This window comes from Spermophilus citellus (assembly GCF_964194105.1).
Source record: "Spermophilus citellus genome assembly, chromosome: 1".
NCBI lineage: Eukaryota > Metazoa > Chordata > Mammalia > Rodentia > Sciuridae > Spermophilus > Spermophilus citellus.
The window spans coordinates 2961085-2981131 of NC_138182.1; the positions used below are offsets into that span (position 1 = coordinate 2961085).

A 20047-nucleotide genomic window follows, 5' to 3' on the forward strand; every position below is an offset into this window, starting at 1 on the left:
GGGCGGGTGGGTGCAGAGCTGGCGGGGACAGTGGAAGAGAAGGAGGAGAGGAACCCTGGAGTCGAGGGAACTGAAGACACATTTGCCATATTTGGAGAAGCCTCCTGGGTTGCAAGTAGGAGGCTCCCTGTGTGCAAAGGGGAAGGAGCAAAGAGCCAGACGGAGCTGCCAATTCCTGGTGTAGAACAGCTTCCAAAAGAGGAAAGATGAGTGCAAACAGATGGGGAAAGAGATGGATATTTAATTTACAAAGTTGTGGCCTTATATATTTGCTTCTTCTCTGGCTTAGTGACTTTGTTTAGGAAAAGAAATAATCCATGCAAGGCTGGGGTGTGGCTCGGTGGCAGAGCACTGGCCTGGCATGCATGAGGCCCTGGGATCCATCCCAGCATGGCAAAGAGAAAAAAAAATCCATGCAGAATTATAGGTTGAGCAAGCGAAAATAATTGGGAACAATTTGAGTTCCATATGTGCACTGACGTACCCACATTTTGACAGATGCCCTTCAGGAGGAGAAAGGTAACTCTGGGTCTTGGTTCAGATTTTGGGTCCTCAACTATCCAACAATGGGATTTTGGGACAGTTAACCTCATTGTTTGTGACTTAATCCCTTGTGTAGGATGGGGCCACCTCACAGAGCTATTGTAGGATTAAGAGTTAATGAGTGCAAAGAACATCAGCAGCCCCAGCCCGAGGCCCACAGCGGACAGCGACCTGAGGGGACATCCTTTTCTCCTTCTTCCCATAATTCACGCCCAGTGCTCTAGCAGTTGCAAGGACTTATTAATAAAGCTTCAGCTTGGCTAGAGACCTTGAGCTGGAGAGTTGGCAGGGTTTCCCTGGGCCCAAGAGGCAGGCAACAGCTGGCTGCAGCCGTGCAGTGCTGTGGCTCCCTGAAGTCTGAGAATCACGAGGGTGAGGCAAAGCTGGTTCTGCGGTCACCAGCGAAATGCAAAAGATGACAAGGAAAAAGGACAGGAAGGAGTCAGGGGAGGATGAGGCACTAAGACCTGAGAGATCCTCATACGGAGCTTGGTGGAGCTGGATGTTTGCAGCCGAGTACTCAAGAGCAGAGGCCCTACCCAAGGGCCATGGGGCACAACCAGAAGCAGCCTCTGTGGAGTCCTGAAGCCACACTGAGGACAGAGGAAGGCAGCCTGGGCCGCAAGTCTGGGGGTACCGTGTGCCCACATTTCCAGTGGTGGCTGCTTCCCATTTACCTTCGGCTGACTGTGGCAGGGGGACTGTTCTGACTTCTCTGTTTACAGAGAGGAGTCAGCACTGCACCCCCTAAGCCCTGAAAGGCGGGTCTCTGTGAAGAAGGGAGAAAGCACATTCACGATGTGCTAGCAAATGCAGGTCCCATCAAGCTCGGGCTCTGCAAAGGTAGACCAGGCCACCTTCCCGCCGTGGGGAGCTCTTGCCACACCGTCAGCACCGGCTGCGAGGCGCGTGGAGGGAGACCCCGAAACCTGGGAAGTTAGGGCAGTGCAGTACTCTGAAGCCCAGGTGGGCTATTGAAAGGGAACTAGCACTACAAATGAGTAATAGCTTCATAGGAAAAGCTTACGATTAAATCATTATGCTCCTTTTAAAATTGTGAAAACAGGCAACGGACATCCCATTGCTAGGAATTATTATGTGCACAAAAATAAACCTTTAGTAACTAAACCACATGGCTCTTCAGAAACAGGGCAGAGAGTTCTATACCTCTGGATCTATATTGAATTTTGGAAAGAAAAATCAGGTGAGCCCAAACAATGGCCTCCCATGACAGTCATTGTGCAGCCAGGGACAGCAGGAGGCCCCGGCACACACCAGAAGACAAACGACAGGCCTGCCAAGGGCTGAGGAAGCACCTGCTCTTTTTTTAATGGAACAAGATACTAATGATTATTTCATATAGACTTTTAAAAATACCACACGCTTATTGTAGTGGTGACAAAATGAGATTCAAATGAAGCATCGCAGAAAACTATCAGAACATCAACAGTCTGTTTAAATTGAAAGTTCAGGATATCTTCTTAGGCAAATGGAGAAAAGATCTTTACAGAGAAGAAAAAAGCTTATCTTCTAGAAAGAGATGCAACAAGATACAAACACTGAAACATCTCTAAGCCTAACGTTGAGCAGTTTGATCAAAAAGTGCCACGGGATGAAGGAGAAGTGAAACCATACAGAACGACCCTTCCCATCTCCCCATTCCTGCCTGTGCACCAGAGAACCTGAGACTGAAACAGGAAAGGGGCCGATCCACATGGTCCTCAGAGACAGAAAACTATTATTGCTTTAAACAAAAAAGTCTGTTGAAGGGTCTGGGGGAAGCTTTTCTCTGTGCCTGATCCCACCCTGTGAGAGGACCTCTGGCTCCTCTTTCCAAGGACCCACCTCTGCGAGAGGCCATGGGCCCAGGGTGGGCCAGCAGGGTCAGTGGCTCGCTGTCACTCACTAAGCACCCACTTGATCATGCTTGCTTCACAGTGTCAGCTTCTGTGAAAGCAAGCTAGAACACTCGGAAACCCCCAGAGTGGGACACAGCTTCCCTGGAGAAGGCGGGGAGGGGCTGGGAATGTGACCTTGGCCAACTGGGGCCTCCTTTCCCATCCTGAGCAGCACCACATCTGTGTCAGGAGTTCCTGTGGCTCACAGCCAACACTCTGCTGTGGGGCCAGGGGTGGGGATAGCGGGATGAAGGACGAAGGAGGGGCTCCGTACGGTCCGCGTCAGACCACAGGGCGAGAAACCCAGCTGAGCCCACGGTCTAGAGCTTTCTCCCAGACTCCTCCCTGACCGCGGCCAAAGGACAGGGAGCCGCCAAAGAAGGACGCAGAGAGCCTGGTGTTCTTCAAAATGTTTTGCTTCAAGTACCAGGAGCATTGGTCACAGATGGGATAAAATTTTTAAAGGCAATAGTATGTTCAAATAATGCTTCGGGACATGCAAGAAGTACAAACTGGGCTTCTTTTTAAGTTCTCGGACGAGATTAAATTCTAAAAATAACTAAAACCTCACATTAAACACTAGTTAATCAAAGGGTTTTCTGCGATAGTAAATCGTGATTCTCTTGGGAACACACATACACAAAGTATATAAATACTTACAAAATTTAAAGACACAAGTGTAAATATACCTGTACACACACACACACACACACACACACACACACACACACACACAATGGACATGCCGAAGTCCTGGGCGTGCTCAGTGCATCACTGCATCTTAACTCTGGGAATAATGACCTGGATCTAGAACTGCCCCTCACCTCTTCAGGGGCTGCCGGGGAAGGACCAGGATGGTGGTGACGTGTCCTCGGCCTCTGTAAATGTCAGTCTTAAAGGGCTGATCTTACTCATCCTTGTCACAACTTGGCATTTCCATTACTCATCTTTCCTCCCAGATAGCTGACATTTTGAAGGGCATCCTTTTTGCCTAATTTTATTTTCTCCTAAAGAAGTCTTTTTAATCTTCTGGAATTAGGGAGTTCGTTTTCACCCACAAAGTTCTTTTTGTTTGCTTCCTTAGTCTGATTATTCTACTTGAGGGTATGCAGATGGCTAGATATTCCTTTTCATTAATGCTAGTCTCAAAATAAAATCCTAAAAATACCAGTGGCAATTAACATTTAGAAATCTCCTTCTTGGTCCGGAGCCATCTTCATGGAATGTCTGTGTTTGAATTAGATCAGACTTAGACAAGGGGGGGGGCCCAAGGGGGCCGGGAGGACACTCTCACTTCCCCATTTCCACTCCAGAGACTGCAGCTACATCTTCCAACAACTTAACAGTCATCCAAGTGAAATCCTGGATGAAGGGTCAAAAATTAGTTGCACAAATAGAAGACCAGCAGTCAAAAAGAAACACACACACACTTCCTGAAAGCAAAAGAACGATCGGGTAGAGACGCACTGCTGTGAGCCACTGAGACCCTGTACGTGGCACACAGGGTGATGGGGACTGAGGACAGTGTCAGCAGGGTCACTTCCGAACCTGGAGACACTGTCCCTCCTTACTCTGCACTGGCCAGGCAGCAGGCAGAAGCCTAGGTCTGAGAAGGGAGGCGAGACCCCCAAGGAAGGGGATCCAAGTGAAGTAACTGTCAGGACTCAGGTGCTCTCCAAGCTGTCGCTTATTAATACTTAGGTGCGGAAGGCTAAGGAGGGGCTGGCAGAGGAGATGGGCGGGAAAGCTCACTGGCAGGCTGAGGATCTCTTTGGGTCAGGGCAGGCCGAGCAGGTGGCTGCAGTGGGGTATCCTGAGGTGCCCAAGCTGCCGGGGTCTGTGTGTGGGACGGGGAGGATGGCACTCCTCAGGAGGAGGCAGGCCTGAGTCAGGCTGGCTTGGTGCCGCCATCTTCCCAAGAGCTCTGGTGGGAGCGACCATCGCATGTGTGTGGTGCCCCCTCCATTGTCACTGACGGTCACTCTGGCCTGATGGGCCACCTGTCATGGGGGTGAAAAGTGCTCCTTTTCTGTTCATTTTCCTGCAGGCTGGGGGTGGAACCGAGGTGTCCTGCGGCTAGAAGAGAGCTCTGCCAACAGTTCACCAGCCCATTCTCTGGGGTCTCTCGAGGGAAGCTGGGAAAGGAGCCCCACAGAATTGCCCTTTAGGGTGGGACTCAATGTCAGGAAACAGTCCTCCCCAGGTTCCACTTTGAAGAGGAAAAGCTTTTAAGTTCAACTTTTAAGGGTTGGGTTGTTATACTTTGGAACCTTTAACCAAGTTCTATATGGACTTCATTCTGGACAGATATAAAAGCTGATCTATATTCCCCCAGTTTCTTTCCTGAAGCTAAGATCAGAAGGTGTCCGACAGTCTCAGGGGATTCTCTGCCCTTCCTGGAAATGAGGCCGGGGAGAAGCCTGGCCCATGTTCCGGACTGATGTGCACAGAAACATACAAGGTGCCTGTACCACTCCAGGCCGAACAGGAAGGCAGGTGTCCTGTGCAGCTTGGATGAATTTTCCGGGATAGTCACCAACTCTTTCTCTTAGGCTGCAGAGCTACAGCTCGGGGCACACGGTATAGCCTGCTAGAGACTGTGCACACTGCTGCCCGTGTCCCGCTGCCCGGCCACTTCTCCAGGCTGGGCTGAGGTGAGAGACAACAGGAGCAAAGGACAGTGGCTTCCTCGGGCTTCATGGGGCTGTGAGCTCTGCTCCCCCATGTGCTCCCTTGTCCTCAAAGGCCATGCAGCGTTCCTTTCACCAAACCTAGAACTGCGGGCTTCGCGGACAGACACCGAACAGGGCACAGCACCCAAAACTGACCTCGGGTTCTCTCACAGTTCACCAACGTCTTCACAGACTTAAAACACCACAGCCACCACTTTATGTGGTCTTCCTAAGAGCAACGGCTCCCACACAGACGCACGTGGGCACTTCAACTCTTCCCACAGAGACCAGCCTCACCACAGAATTCGCTTGACTGTTGTTCTGTTATTTAAAACAGACACTAAGTTTGAAGAGAAACCTACCAAGACAACAATTTAATAAATCACTGATCTGATGATGGGGCTGGGGACTTGTTAGGCCAAGGACGATATTTACCCTGCTTTAATTATTTCCATTCCATTTTGTTTTCTTTCTTTCTGTTTCCAAACCTTCAGGAATTATCCATCCTAAGAGTGTCTGGGATACAAAGCTGTTGTTCCCATGGGGGTCTTCAATGCCCTCAGTGTGGCCTGGGAGGAAACTGTCCTCCGTGCAGGGCTTGTGCTGGGTCACTAGGAAGTCTCTTTCTACTTTGGTGCTTCTAGAATTTAAGCCTCTAGACTGGGAACAGAGAGAAAGGGACAGGAGCATTTTGATCTTTCTAAGCAGCAGGGCCATATGGTCTTTTGAAGGTTGCTTTGTGCTTCCCATGAATCAGACATCTGAAGACTTGAATGATCCAGTTGTCTACACCACAGTGAGCTAGTTCGGCGGAGGTGCCAGAGGGCTAAGGCTGGCAGGCTGCTCTGGGCCTCTGGTTGGCTGGCTTCTTAGGAAATTTTTGAAATGCTCAAAACTATTATAAATAAATTTATTTAATGTTTACTCTGATGTCAATAATAGCCACACAAAGATGTACCATATCTTGGCCCTTTGAACATGGAAGATGGGGTAGTTTCTAAGGTTTAGAGATGGCAAAAATAAGGCAGGGAAGAGAGAACCCCATTTCCCACTCCCCAGGTGGCAAGTTCAGAGGCCCCTCAGGAGGAAGATGTGCACAGCATCGCTGGGTTTAGCCATTTCTGCCACACTTTCTTCTGGTTATTTTACCATGTCTAAAAGGAAACGCAAAGGCTCATTCCCCAACTTTGCAAAGCCATTGATTGGTTCTCTCCTCATTACTGCAGCAGTGGGACAGAAGCCTGCATACAAGGATGGACAGGTAGACCCTCCTGGAACAATCCACAGCCCTCCAGGGCCCACAGCCTCGAGGCAGAAGGTGTGTGCCCCACGCAAAGAGCCAGCAGTTTTAGATCCCTCCCTGTTGCACCTGGGAGACCTAGACAGAGGTGCTCTGCTGTCTTGGTGGCATTTGGGAAACGTGTGTCATTGGGAAAGACTTGGCTCTGGTCTTCTTTAGAAACCCTGCAACTGTTCATTAAGTATGAACTGGGAAGTGAATAAGGCAAAATAGGTCCCTGAGGACAGCCCACCTCTCCCGAGGGAGGAGAAGAGCTTCTGTGCCTCCCCTGCCCAAAAGCCCACCAGGAGGTGGACAGGAAGGGTGTCTGCAGCTGGAGCTTTCGCTGGGCTTTGAGAATGTGGAACTGTGGGTCCTGCTCCCCAGGAGCCTGTGGGGCTTCCTATCAAGACACAGAGCGGTTGCCGCTCTCCTTGCCTGGGCATGGAGTGACGCCCATGTTTCCCATGAAGCTCTGGGAGGAAGGACCCTTCCCCAGAACCGCCAGCTCTGGGTGGAGCTGGATGGTCTTCTGTGGCTGCTGTTGGTGGGATGGCCCGTGTGGACACCTAGTTCCCCGAGCCACTTCCCTGAGCCCAAGAAAGGGCCTTTGCCCGCCTGTACCAGCCTCCAGGGTCACTTCTGTGCCTCTGCAACCCATGCGAATGTCCCTGCTCTCCAGTGGGTTTTTCAGAAAGCAGGTGGCCAGCCAGGAGTCTGGCTAAGAACAAAAGGGCTGACTTTTATCTGCACTTTGTTCCCTGCTCTGAGCTCTGACAATCCCCACTCTATGGTTGGTTTGTCTGGATGTGAATCCAGAGGACATGGAGGGGTGTGTGGCTCTCTCAGAAAGACAATGGCCTCTCCAGGATAGCAGATGATGGACGAAGAAGCTGAAAGCCAGCTCTCGTTAGCAATCCCTGGAATCAGGAGAGAGGCAATGGAAGAATGTGGCACGGGCTGCCGGAGCATCTTTGGGGTTCATGCAAATAGAGTCCATCAGGAGGAGAAGTGGAAACACAAAGTCCCAAAGCATTTCCACTTCCTCCTCTGCGCTCAGGCACAACACGGCTGGGCAGCGCTTCCTTCTCATTGCCGAGAAGGCCTGAACCTACATCAGCTTGTTCTCTGATAACTCCAGGGTTCAGCAAATACCCTCTTAGCTGTCACAGTCAGTAGCTGTGCTAGGAACACTATCTGTTGAAGTCAAAAAGTGTTAGGCCATCACTGCCGTGATCAATTTTTAACCAAAGACTTTCATGATTCCTATTATTTAACAATGCATTTTACTGATAGGAAACAATGGAATCCAGGGTAAAAATTTATCATGTTTCAGACAAAGGAAATGGTGATTTCAAAGATCATGGGGGCTGGGGATACAGCTCAGTCACAGAGTGGTGGCCGGGGGTGTGTGAGGCCCTGGGTACGATCCCCAGCACTGAACGTAAAAGCACTGGAATGATTTTTTTTTCTCTAAAACACTAACTTCCTTTGGAGGTGCGGAGGATGGAACTCAGAGCCTCATGTGTGCCAAGCACATGGTCTACTACTGAGCTCCACCCTAGTCACCTGAATACGAACCTTCAAACATCAGATTCTGTCTAATGATGTTCTTTGACTCTATTTGGTGAAGCGATATTAAAATTATTAATTTAGAATTTTAATAATGTCCTTTTCATTTTGGGTGATCTCCAACCTGGCCTTTTCTTGAAATCAAATCCTGAACAGTGTCACAATAGTCCTTTTGACCTTTAATATTCATCATATTGGGGTAGAACAGGGAGCGGATGTGGGAACAGAAACTGCAATTTCTTCTTTTTCCCTAGTGGCATAATTAACTCATTTTCACAATAGTTTGCTAAAAGTCCCACCTTAAGAATATACCCACTGCAATCTTGATGGAAAGGGAGGAAGAGCCACACTATGCTCAAGAGTCCAAGCTAGATCACCAAGCTGGCCAAAGCCACCACACCAGGAGCCCCTGGAAGGTGAGGAGGGTCCTGGTCAGAGCTCATGTTGGAACAGCTAGAAGCACCCAAGAGGCCCTGGGGAGGCAGAGGGTGAAGGGTGAAGGCTGAAGACCTTCCCCTTGTTGGGTGACTAGAAGGTTCTGTGTGTCCAGCATTTCCAATGTCCTGTGCCTTGGGCTGGGTTACTTTAGAGATAACATTATTCTGTAAAGCTATGAGCCCACCGGTCACAAATCCTGGTCTTACTTGCATGATGCCTGGCTTTCCATTGTTCCTTAGCTTTCCATTGTCCATTGTGACAACTTGGGACTTATCTCTGGAAACATTCTTACACACTGGCTCTACGTTATCTCCTCTCCTATTCTCCTGGCTCCTCCACGCCAAAGCTCTAGCACTGATGTGCAGTGTGGAACCAGGTACGACAACGTGTGTCTTTCACTTGGATTTTAATTAATTGAAATAAAATAAAATATAACATTTAGCTCATCTGCTCATTAGCCACACTTCTGTTACTCAAATAGCCATGCTGGACAGTGCAGACTGAACATGGCCCAGGACGATTCTCCAGGGGAGTGTGGCCCTGGAGTATCGTGCCAGCAGACCAGGGGTGGGACTGCCCATGTAGTGGCTGACACATGATGGATATGTAATAAATATCTGCTGAATGAATAAATATTGTTCTTAGATTTTAGTGGCCTTGTAGGCTAAATGCAATCTATTCTATGTTTGGGGCCACATTTCAGGTCTTCCACAGCATTTTCTTGGCCTATAATTAGATCCAATTGAATGAGCCTTAGTCTTCTCTCAAAGGGCTCTGTGACCCTGGATCAGCTAACTGACTTCTTGGAAGACGCCTCCAGAGGGCTTGTCATCTGGCCCAGCAGATGGCCTCCCAGGCCTGTGCAGTCTTTCCCCCACCGCTGTCCCCCTCTACCCTCGACTCCCTGCCCCCTCTCTGCTGAGGCTACTGGGCTTGTCCCTGTTCACTCACGCAGGCTGTGCTGCTGGGGACAGCTTCCACTATTCTCTGGTGCAACCCCTCCTCTTGGGCCTGGGCCTTGCACGCAGCAGTTGATACAACACACACAGAGCTGGCGTTTGGGTGCTGACTGCTAGAAGGAGGCTGGGCTCTTCTCACAGAGACAGATGGGAAAGGAACACCAGGTCACGGGTGTAGCACTGTCTGATTCACACCTGGGCAGCTCTTGTCCAAACCTACTTCCCCACAGAAATGGTGGAGTAGTTGGGCTGCTGCAGCTCCTTGGCTCAGGAGGAGCCAGGGCACCCTGGCTCCAAAGTCCCACTAAAAATAACCCCCCAGTCTGGAAAGCGGGTGAGTCCCGTGTAGACAGGGCCGTCGCCCGGAAGCCAGGGGGCGTATCTGCTACTGCTGAACGATTCTTTGTCCTTTCTGGGCCATGCTGGTGTGTTACACGTTGGCGATGACTTCTGCTGAGAATGCTGCGTGCCACTCGGAAGTGTCTGCCTGGCCACTGGCCACTGGTGTGAACAGAGGCGTGCCGCAGCAGCACCTCTCCAAACCACCCGACAGGGCCCTTAGGGCCATGGGAACCAGCCATGTCACACTCTGAACTGCACCGTCTACGCAGCGCAGCCCCATGGGCGCTAGGGTTTCCAGGTCTATTCTGAGGCACTTCAAAGAGGAATTCCGTTTATTGTGAACTCCTGTTTACCCACAGGGCAGGCAAGATTTACGATCGGAACCCAGGAGAGCACACTGCACAGTGACTGCAGCCCTTGGAGAAGAGGCTTGCCAGTTGCTGGGGGTTCGTCTCTGCCCATGCTCCCCTCCTTCCTAACCCCGAGGCTGGCAGTCTTCTTTCATCTTGGGCTCGCTAGCCCTGAGCCTACAGCCAGAGCCAAAGAATGCATTTCTCACCCTCCCATCCACCCATCTCCACCCACCTGCAAGACACAGGCCGAGGCCCACCTAAACAAGACTCCTGAGTAAAATTCCAACATGTGGGTTTTGTTCAGACCTCTGCCACAATCTGGGTGTGAGACCATGCAGGCCCTCCACCTCCTGACCCGAGTGGGAATCACACTGTGTCTCCCAGCTCTGACCAGCTCTGTGGCTGTCTGGAACTATCTTGGGGCTTGGTGGTTCTGCCCACAAGAAGCAACTCTCTCCCTGCCAGGAGAATTTGCAGCTTACCAACTATGGGTGCAAGATCAGGCTCCACACATTTTACACAAAGCTCATTCATTCGGTAACATGAGAATTCATTTGGAACTGGAATCCACAGTATGCTTGCGATTTCTGCTTAGAGTCCAAAAGTTATCCAGTAACATGCAGTTTCTGCTGTTGGCAGTCACCATGGTGAGGAGCACACTGGCGGGGTACCATGTCCATATAAGGTGGAGTTAGCCAAGGATGGGGGTGGAGAGCCTGCTGGGAGGCATGTCATCACGGCTACAGTAGCACCAGGGGGAGAATATATGGCAAAGGACCCTAGGGGAAGCTGTGGGAAAGAACAAACTATGCACGCAGCTCTCTGGACAGCAGACTCTGTCCAACTGCTATTTTTATGTATTACATTACTTAAAAAATACTATCAACCCCAAAGTAGGGCAGATGTGGCCCCGCTTTCTGCAAAAACACATCTGGATAAATCTGCTAGCCAATAAATGTTTAAACCACTTATCAATTCACAGTTGGTAATCAAATCCACCAAGTCTACGGTATTGAAATTGATGTGCATCTTAATAACTGCTTTGAAGAAGCAGCGGCAATCATCCTGACAAGCACCTTCGGGGACAGGCGAGTTCTGTTGCTTCTCTTCCTCTGCTGGGTTTTCTCTCTCCTTCTACTGTCGGCTGTTTCTGTCATCTTACTGACTAGTGTGTACTGGCACCCCAGAACTAACGGACTGCCTTGGGTGCTGACCAGTCCAACATCCCAACAACGTCTGTCCAGCCCCGTCACAGGTGTGTCTTGTGCAGTGTCAGGCCACCTGAGTGCTTAGATAGGGAGGGTGAGCCATGGGGAAGCGGCACAGCGGGGATGGTGTCTTCTCTCCTGCACAAACTGCTCAGGTAGCAGCCACATTTTTACTTAATCTGATCAGTGTTGACAACCTGCTGAATAGTTAGAGGAACTCCAAGCCCACCTGAGACTTGGACCACTAGTGCTATTAAATGAACCAGAGGGTCAGCTTTAGACCTCACTAGACACAGATGCTTCCTAGGCCGGGGACACTGGGCCATAACAAGGTTCCCGTGTCTGTGCCGTGAACTTGCTCAGAGACCTAGGGACCTTAGGGATCTCCTTCCAAAAACCTCTTTGAGAAGATCTGGGGCAGAGTGACAGAGTACATGGGCACGCTGGTGGCAGCGTTGTTGACATATCACAATTATGTGTCTTTATGAAGAACCAAGTTCTTGTAAAGGCAACATGGAAAATTCAGTCCTAGTTCTGCACTAGACAATCACAGGAAGTGAGAAAGAACAGAGCCCTCGGCTTCAGCCCTTGGGCCGAGTCCTGTCTGGCTGAGTACACAGAGGACACCGCGGCCCTCTCGAGCCGAACTCCACCCCACACGCCAGTCGCAGATGTCTGCACACTGCTGATTCATCTGCTTTGTGTCCATATAAGGCAGGGCCAGCCGAGTGCACGGGAGCGTCTGCAGCCAGGCGCTGTCTTCAGGGCCCTCTCACTGCTGGGAAAACCAATGGCAGGGGACCCGGAGCAGTCAAAACTCATGAGACGGCAAATATATATACATCTATCTCCTTGTTAAATGACAAATGACTTCATCTACAACTCTTTAAACAGGGAAGCCCCTCACTAAAGCTGAAGCTCACTGTCTACAAATGGCATCACCCCATGAACACAGCCCATGAGATGGCTTTGACCCCAGGCCCAGCCCCAGGGTAATGACCAGGGGTCCTGGCCATGAATACCAGGGGTCATGTCTTGTGGGGGGGACTCAGGAGTGGAGACAGAACCTGACATGGCAGAATCCCACAGCCAGAGGCAGGAGTGGGCACAGCCACTTCAAACACTGCCTTTAGGACTCTGCTAGGGAGACTCACTGGGCACCCAGGACTGTAGTGATTTCTGGCAAAAATGGCACTGCAGGCAAGAATTCCTGACCACCTCCCACCACCTGGCAGTCACCAGGGATGCAGACAAGCAGGAATCCTGGGGAAAGAGACACCAACTCTGTGGCATAAAGTGAAGTGCTACTCCCACACTTCCACATGCACAGTGGATCTGGACATCTAAGCAGAAGGACTATCTTTAGAAACAAGTAAAGACTCAAACACCTGCTTCAGAGGCTACAGAGCAAGAAACCAACCTCTTCAATTAAGCACTGAACACATTAAACCCAACATAAATCAAGAGTTCAAATTCTGCCAGGTGTTCTTGTAATAATTTGGGGTAGCTTTTTTTCCCTGCTTATCTGTGAAACGAGCTATAGAAAGAGCATTCAGGGAATAAATGATTTTAAATTTAAATAACTACCAATAGTATAAAGTCCAATGCTCTCTAGTTTGCATACCTACACTGCAGTACAAATGCAACTTTTTTCTCTTCCATAATATTTTTGCAAGGTATGTGTTTATGTAAAATCTAAGTACAAACATCATTGCGTTATGTGTATACATATGCCCATGTGTATACCCACAGGGCCTGCGCTCCATGTTGGAAGAAGTTTCACAACTATGGATTTAATCAACCATGGATTAAAAATATTTTTTTTTATAATATTGCATCTGTACTGCATCTGTACAGATTTTTCTTGACTTTATTTCCTAAATTGTACAGTATGACATCTATTTATGTTGCCTTTGGGTTTAAAAGTCATCTGGAATGATTTGAAGTGTGGGAGGATGTGTGTGGTTCCATGCAAATCCTATGCCACTTTACGTAAGGGACTTGAGCGTCAGCTTGTGACACCCAGTGGTGTCCTGGAACCCACCCCCCCACACAGGCTGAGGGAAGACCTACATCTTATTAACAGTGAACGAGAGAAAAGGAAAAGTGGTCTAAATGGGCCCAATTTGGCATTACGACTTGTGCTGGTGAAAGAGAACATTGTGGATTAAACTTCTTAGCAAGGCCAGCCACTGACTTATCCAGGTGGGTTAAGGCACTCTCCTTTCAGCAGAAGTGTCAGGGAGGGCCAGGAGGTGTCTACGGCGACGCTCTGACTTACGCGTCCTCCTTTCTCCGGGTAGCACTGGCAACCGCCGCTGCAGTCTCTCCCTCCGCAGGGCACATCGTACTTCTTCACACCCTGCAAAAGTCAAGCACAAAGAAAGTGACCTAAACTGTGTCATCTACGATATGGGTCACAGTACCACCTGCTGGGAGTCCTCTCAACTCTAAAACCAAGAATTCATTCAACATATTCAATAAGCATTTATCTAGGACAGTTTTAGGTGGGTTCACTGTGGAGCCGAGAGAAGGTAGAGTTCCCGTCCTCCTGCCGCAGGCAGGCCGGGCCTCCCCACCAGGCCCCCTATGGTGGAATCGGTGAGTCTCTCTGGCACATCCCCATCCCCCAGGTCCCTGCTGCCTGCTTGCTCACTCTGTGGTCAATGGCCTTGCATGCCTTGAGAATGTTCCCCGAACCCAGGGAGTCCAGGAGAAATGCAGATGGACACTGCTCTGTGACTACACCACAGGTCAACGGCTGGGGAGGAATGAGGAGCCTAGGGCAGGAAGCAGTTCCTCTTTGTGCCTGGAGGTACAGGGGTGCATCCTGGAGAGGCCAGAGTGAACTGAGAAAGAACAGGGGCGGGACCCAAGACCAGGCTGCTCTGGGCCCACCAGCTCACGCGGAGCCTAGCGAGAGAAGGGAGGTGCCCTGTGAAGAGGCAGAAGGTGCACCTGGCAGGATGGAAACCCTGCACCACGGGCATCACCTGTGACGCAGGTGTGGCCCACCTGCAGGGAGAGCCACCTCCGTCCCTCCTGCTCTGGGAGTCAGGCTGATCTGCAGGGAGGAGGAAGCAGGCTTCCCCCAGGACCTGAGTCCTTGGGAGGCAGAACGGAAGCTCCTGCCGTGACTGCAACTCTGAAGTGGGTTCACTGGAGACAGAGGGGCTCCTGGCTGGCCTGTCCAGTGGGGAGAAGGGTTCCTCACCCTCAATTTCAACATAATGGATAAGAGAAGAACATGGAGATCGACCAAGGAGGGCCTTGGCTCTTCTAACTGCTGGCTGCCTATGGCAGGAGGAGCGGCTTTACCTTCTTTCCTCCTGTTCTCCAAGTGGCCAAGCTGCAGCCCTGGCCCCCACTCCCCTCCCAGGGGGGCCCTAAGCCCTCCCCCTGGGTGAGATGCCACAGCTGCCCTCCAACAGGTGAGACCCTACAGTCCTCTCCTCACAGGTGAGCTACACAGACCCCTCCCCCAGGTGAGCTGGTGCAGCCTTTCATCAGGGAGGATCTCAGGCTGGCTCTTCATGCTTGGCCACCCTTCAGCAACTCCTGATGTGCCCACAGGGCCCATGCAGCGGGCAGTTCCACGTCAGGGGCTCTGGACACCAGCAGCCCCTGTCAGTCCCTGGGCCAAAACTTGTTGTGCAAGCAAAGCCCCCGGCCAACAGGACTGTCCAGTGTCCAGCAGCACTCACATTGCCACAGTGTTTCCTTCCCCTCAGCCACACCTCAGTGACCCAGCAGGATGGGCACTGGGACTCCTCTAAGGTTTTTGCGACAGATCTGAGCCAGAATCCTCCCTGTTCCCACTGCTGTGGGCATGCACGTGGAGAGGCAGGTGGCGTGGCCACTGCCCCACTGCAGGTCCTGCCCAGCGCAGACTCTACCCACGGCCAACACTGGACATGCAGGACAAGCAAACGTCTGACTCAGAACCGTCTGGCCGGCCAGCGTTGCCCTCGGGCCTCCGCAGTCCCTCAAGGCTCTTTTTGTACAGACTGTCAAATCCTCTCCTGAGCTCACCGTTCCCTGCCGGAGACGCCTCGTTTGAGAGTCCCACATATTTTCTGTTCTTGTAATAATTCTTACAATAATCTAGTGCCTGATGCATCAGTCACTGCTTTGAAGAATTCCAGAAAGTCTGAGCGTCTCAAATCCTTTAAAGAAACCAGTACCTCCTTTTAAATCTCTCTTTGGTTATCTTTTTGTCCCATGTGAGGTAGTGAGACTGCTGGAGCTCCACAGTGTAAAAGTAAACACATATAAAACCCTTTTATGCCCTCAAAGGCAATTTTCTATGGTTTTGGTGTTTACCTACATGATTTCCATGGTTCTGGACACGTGACTCTAGGATCACAGCTTCGCGTTAAGCTGTAGGTTTCATGGCTTACCCTCAGCACCAATGGGACCGGCTTGGATGGGCCAGCGCATTCAGACTTCATTACACGTGACCCTGATATGAATAGGTGCCTTGGCAGCTAACCCAGCTGACCCAGCGGTTCCTTTGCCAGTTGCTGGGAAAGGGGTGGGGGCTGTGCTCACTCCCCCTATGGTGTCTCACGTGCTATTTTAAATTCTGACTTTAGAGTCATTTGCCAGATCCTTGTGTGTAAACCATAGGTTGGAAAGACTTTAATGGTTTCAAATTGATGGAGCAGACTCTCTTTTCTAAGTTTAGGACATTCACTGGATTCCGTTACAGCAATGAGCTCCCCGTGACCTGCTCACAGTGGAATGGCCCTTCCTGGAACTGTGCTTTGCCAATGTGTGCCGGGGGTAGGTGCCCGTCTCACCAGGGAGGAGGCACACATGGTTGGCTGGCAGCCCCTCACAGACCATGCCACCCCGAGTCTCAGACCTCCCAGTCACACGTGAGTATGTGAGTACGAGTGTGTGTGTGTGTGTGTGTGTGTGTGTGTGTGTGTTCCCATGGGCAGCTCATCTGTCCTTCAGAGGGACTCTTGTGAATTCCAGCATCTACAAGAGTCTCAAGGGTCACACAGTGGAATACCAGGTTCCAGGACAAACAGAAGTATTTACTAACTGGGCAGGGCAAGTGCTCCCGACGGCCTCTCAGACTGCACATGTCTCTGACCTGAGCCTCAAGATTCAATGCCTTCCTGAGGCAGTGGCTGGGTGAGCGGAGGGAAGGACCCCATGAGCCCAGGATTGCGTCCCCACCTTCCCATCCAACAGGAGGGTAGCAACAGCTCCCACCAGCACTGCCAGGCTCTGCCTTGATTTTGCCATGTCACGAGACCTAAAGACAAACCACGGTCCTCCTGCTGGTCAGCTCCGCCCACCCCTCCTCCGTCTCCAGAGTGAAGCTGGCTCTGGCTTGAGTGTCCAGTCAGTCTCTGAAGGCAAGCCTCTCTCCCGCACAGTTCTTCTAGGTCTCTCCAAGCACTTCCCACTTCTCATTCTACAGAATCACAGGTTACAAAACAAATGTCAATTATAGCCTCCATCCATTCCTCACTTCAAGTCTGAGTTCCCAGCGGCAGCAATTGCATAGTGCAGCGTTCAACCCCTTGCTCTCCAGAGTCCCATGTGGGGGCACCTGGCCACTGACTATTCCACGGAGGCTCAAAGGAGATGAAGCTCCCAGGACGGCTCCAACAGACCTGCTCTAGGTGCGCCAAGTACACCTGTCAATGGCCAAACTATATCCATTCAGCTGAGCTGGCCAAGCCCTGCTTATTTGGATGTCCTTCATCCAGGAGAAAAAGGACCCATGGCCCAAGGTGACCAATTATACTGAAGATCTTTGGAAGCTGGTGACCTCCCCATACCCTGGAGAATGCCCGTGTCTTCCCCTTCATACCCACACAGCAAACCTGTCCCACCCAGGAGCTCTGGGCACAGAGGAGCCTGTGTTCCTGCCCTGATCCAGGAGAGGGCACCTGGCACTCCCAACTTCAAACCACTACAAGGGTGAGAGCCAATTCGTCCCCTTTCCCTTACAACCCACTGGCTCCCTCCCTCCCTCAGTCCATTCTTGCCAAATGTGCTGGGCTCTGGGTGTAAAGTGGGGACCGCCTGGACACTGTCCCTGCCCTCATGGAGTATGCACAGACAAGAAGGTTGATTGAAAAAACAGATGCCTGAACCTACCTAAATGAAATTCTGGTTGATGCTCTGAGGAAGAGCGGGTAGGGACCGTGAGTCGGGAACAGGAGATCACGAGTGGCACCTGCTGACACAGAGGCTCACTTGACTCAGGCCCTGTCCCTCGGCTAGACCGGACTCCTGTCCTGCTCATGTGCCCATTTAGCCTGAGGGCATGACGACTAAGAGGAGACCCCAGAGCTGCCCACCACCCTCCTGGCCCAGGCAAGCAAGACCTTCCTGTCACCACTTCTGGGGTCAAGAACACCTGGAACTGGGGTGAACTGACTCTTAGGATGCCCCCACAGTGCTGCATCCCCAACCTCCAGCTCCGGGTTCAATTTCAACCCGTGGGTGCGCTACAGTCCAGGACAGAGCCAGTTCAGAGGCACCCCAGCTGCTTCCCACAGGCACGACCATTTCAAACGGGAGGGGTCACTGTTCTTTTAGCAGAAGAGCCAACACCTGCTGGGGACCACACACAAGTCCCTCATGTCAATCATCTTGTCACCTGCCACACGGAAGACCTGGCCCCTCTGAAGCACCAGCTCCTTCAAGAGAGGCAGAGGGATGAACAGGATTGGGAGAGACTCTGCACTCCCAGGGGGTTGACGTCCTCACCACTGACTTCTCTCGCAGCTCCAGGGCTGTGGCAGCCACCGGGCGGTTTTGACAACAAATGCCAATGACGAGTGTGGGCAAGAAGCTCAAAGCAGCGTCAACATAAGATCCAGTGGGCTGTCTGCACACCAGGAAGAGAGGAAGGTGGCATTCTCCAAACGCAGCCTGTGTGGCAACAGAGGGCCACGGGTCGTGGAGGACCCGAGCGGGCGTGTGGGTGAGGACACTAGGAGACACACTGAGGTCAGACCTGGAGGCAGCTTCACCAGGAGATGGAAGGAAGCGGAGGGACTGAGCAGGACCCCAGATGGAGTATGACCAGCAGCAGCAGGCCCCCTGCAGCCAGTGAGAATGCAGCCAGCTCGCCCGAGATCTACCGGGTCAGAACCTGCCTTCTAACCTGGTTTCCAGGCAGTCAGGCAGCCCAGGTTTTCCTTGGCGTTAAGTTATCATTCAGAAGTATCTGAATGTCCTAAATATCAGCCAAGTCATCTGGAGCAAAGCTCCGCACGGGATGGTGGGGCTGACATTGTGGAAAGGGGCTTTGGAGGAGCCCGGGAGGGAACTGCAGGCCACGAACCATCTTTGTGCAGTAGAAGGTGGGGTGTCTCATGGGCCATGATTAGTAGACCCAGCCACCTCTGTTTTAGGAAAATGCTACCCTCAGGTTTCCTTTGGCACTCTGTGGACTTAGGGGCTCTAGTACCCAGGATGCAGATGCTGGGTTTCCAGTCAAAGTGCCAGACGTTTTTTAGTTCTCTTTTCCTTCTTTAAAATCTATCCTTTTAGGGATTTTTGTTTCCTGCTGAATCTCACCCTGTCCTGGACTGGTGGCCAGTACAACTGTGCTGATGAGATCACAGGACTTGGGAATGACCTGGATGGCTCAGGAGCCAGATGGCAAGGTACAGTCCAAGAGGCATGTTCTGGAGAACTCAGATCATACTCCACCCAACTGGGAGGCAACCAGCATTGTTTCCAGGTAAAAGTGGAAAGCTTTAGCAAGGATTTCTTGGTTGGCTTAAACAAACACCTTCATTAGTGCATCATAGTTAACGTGTTTGTGAGGTTCATTTTGGCCTAATTGTACTGACGTGGAATTTAATTGGCTCCATTTTAGTACCCAGTGCCTCCTCTTTTTCCTCCCCTCCCGCCTCCCGTTCCCCTTCCCTACTGGTTTTCCTTCTGTTTATTTACCGATTTTTAAAATATTGGTGCTTTATAGATAAACATAAAGGTGGGTCTTGGTTGGCTTTTTTATGAGGATTCTTTTCCTCGGAGTCTTGGGGAGTCTTGGCATCATCCCATCTAGAATGATTGAGAATCCATCCAGTTCCACAGCATCTGTCTCAGACACATTCACATCACTCTAGTTGCAAGGTCTAGACTCCCTGGTGAGTCTTTTCCTCTGGAGAACAAAAGTCACTGGGTCATCTCAGGGAATGTAGGCTCCAGCTTCCGGAACCAGGTTCCTATCGTGCCCAAGCAGAGAATCCTGTGCCTGGAGCCAATGACGCTCTGTCTGCCAGCAGAGGTTCTGCTCTGCCATTTATAAACGGGATTCAGTAGACTCAGAGCAGAGATCAACAGTAGCAGCTGCAAGATTAAGAGAACATCCGGTCCCACAGGTTGCTGGCTCTGCCTCCATTTGAACAATCCCATGGCAGCAAGAGGACTTATCATGTTGCCTTCACCAGGGCTCACGAACCATCAGGCAGACAGGAAAGGCCCTCCTTCCCCACCTGGGGCAAAGATGTGCCGTCCTAAAGAATGGCCCTGTTTCTAAGTGTCGAGAAAACTGCCCAATGCCACTCCTCCCAAGCACAGACTTGGTTTATATTTAGGACATTCAGAAATACTTCTGAATGATAACTTGAATGCCAGGAAATAAAAATACATAAATGATTCAGACTCCTTAAGACTAGTTATCTAACTACCTGTATGAATTGTCTGTGTACCTTTAGGGCACAAATCCATGGAAATGCACCCAGCTTTCTGCAGATGTATCCCTACAGTTGATACAATATATATGAAAGAAAGGAAAA

At 51.0% G+C, this 20047-nt stretch overlaps 1 protein-coding gene across 2 annotated transcripts in view; it reads right to left on the reverse strand.

The window, feature by feature from the left end:
• Positions 1–20047, reverse strand: part of COL4A2 (collagen type IV alpha 2 chain) — a 147148-nt gene that overhangs the window by 90761 nt on the left and 36340 nt on the right. For both annotated transcript variants that reach the window (XM_081283634.1, XM_081283633.1), the window contains exon 4: positions 13546–13626. In XM_081283634.1, coding sequence (XP_081139760.1) covers positions 13546–13626 — 81 coding nt within the window. The remainder of the gene's footprint in view (positions 1–13545; positions 13627–20047) is intronic.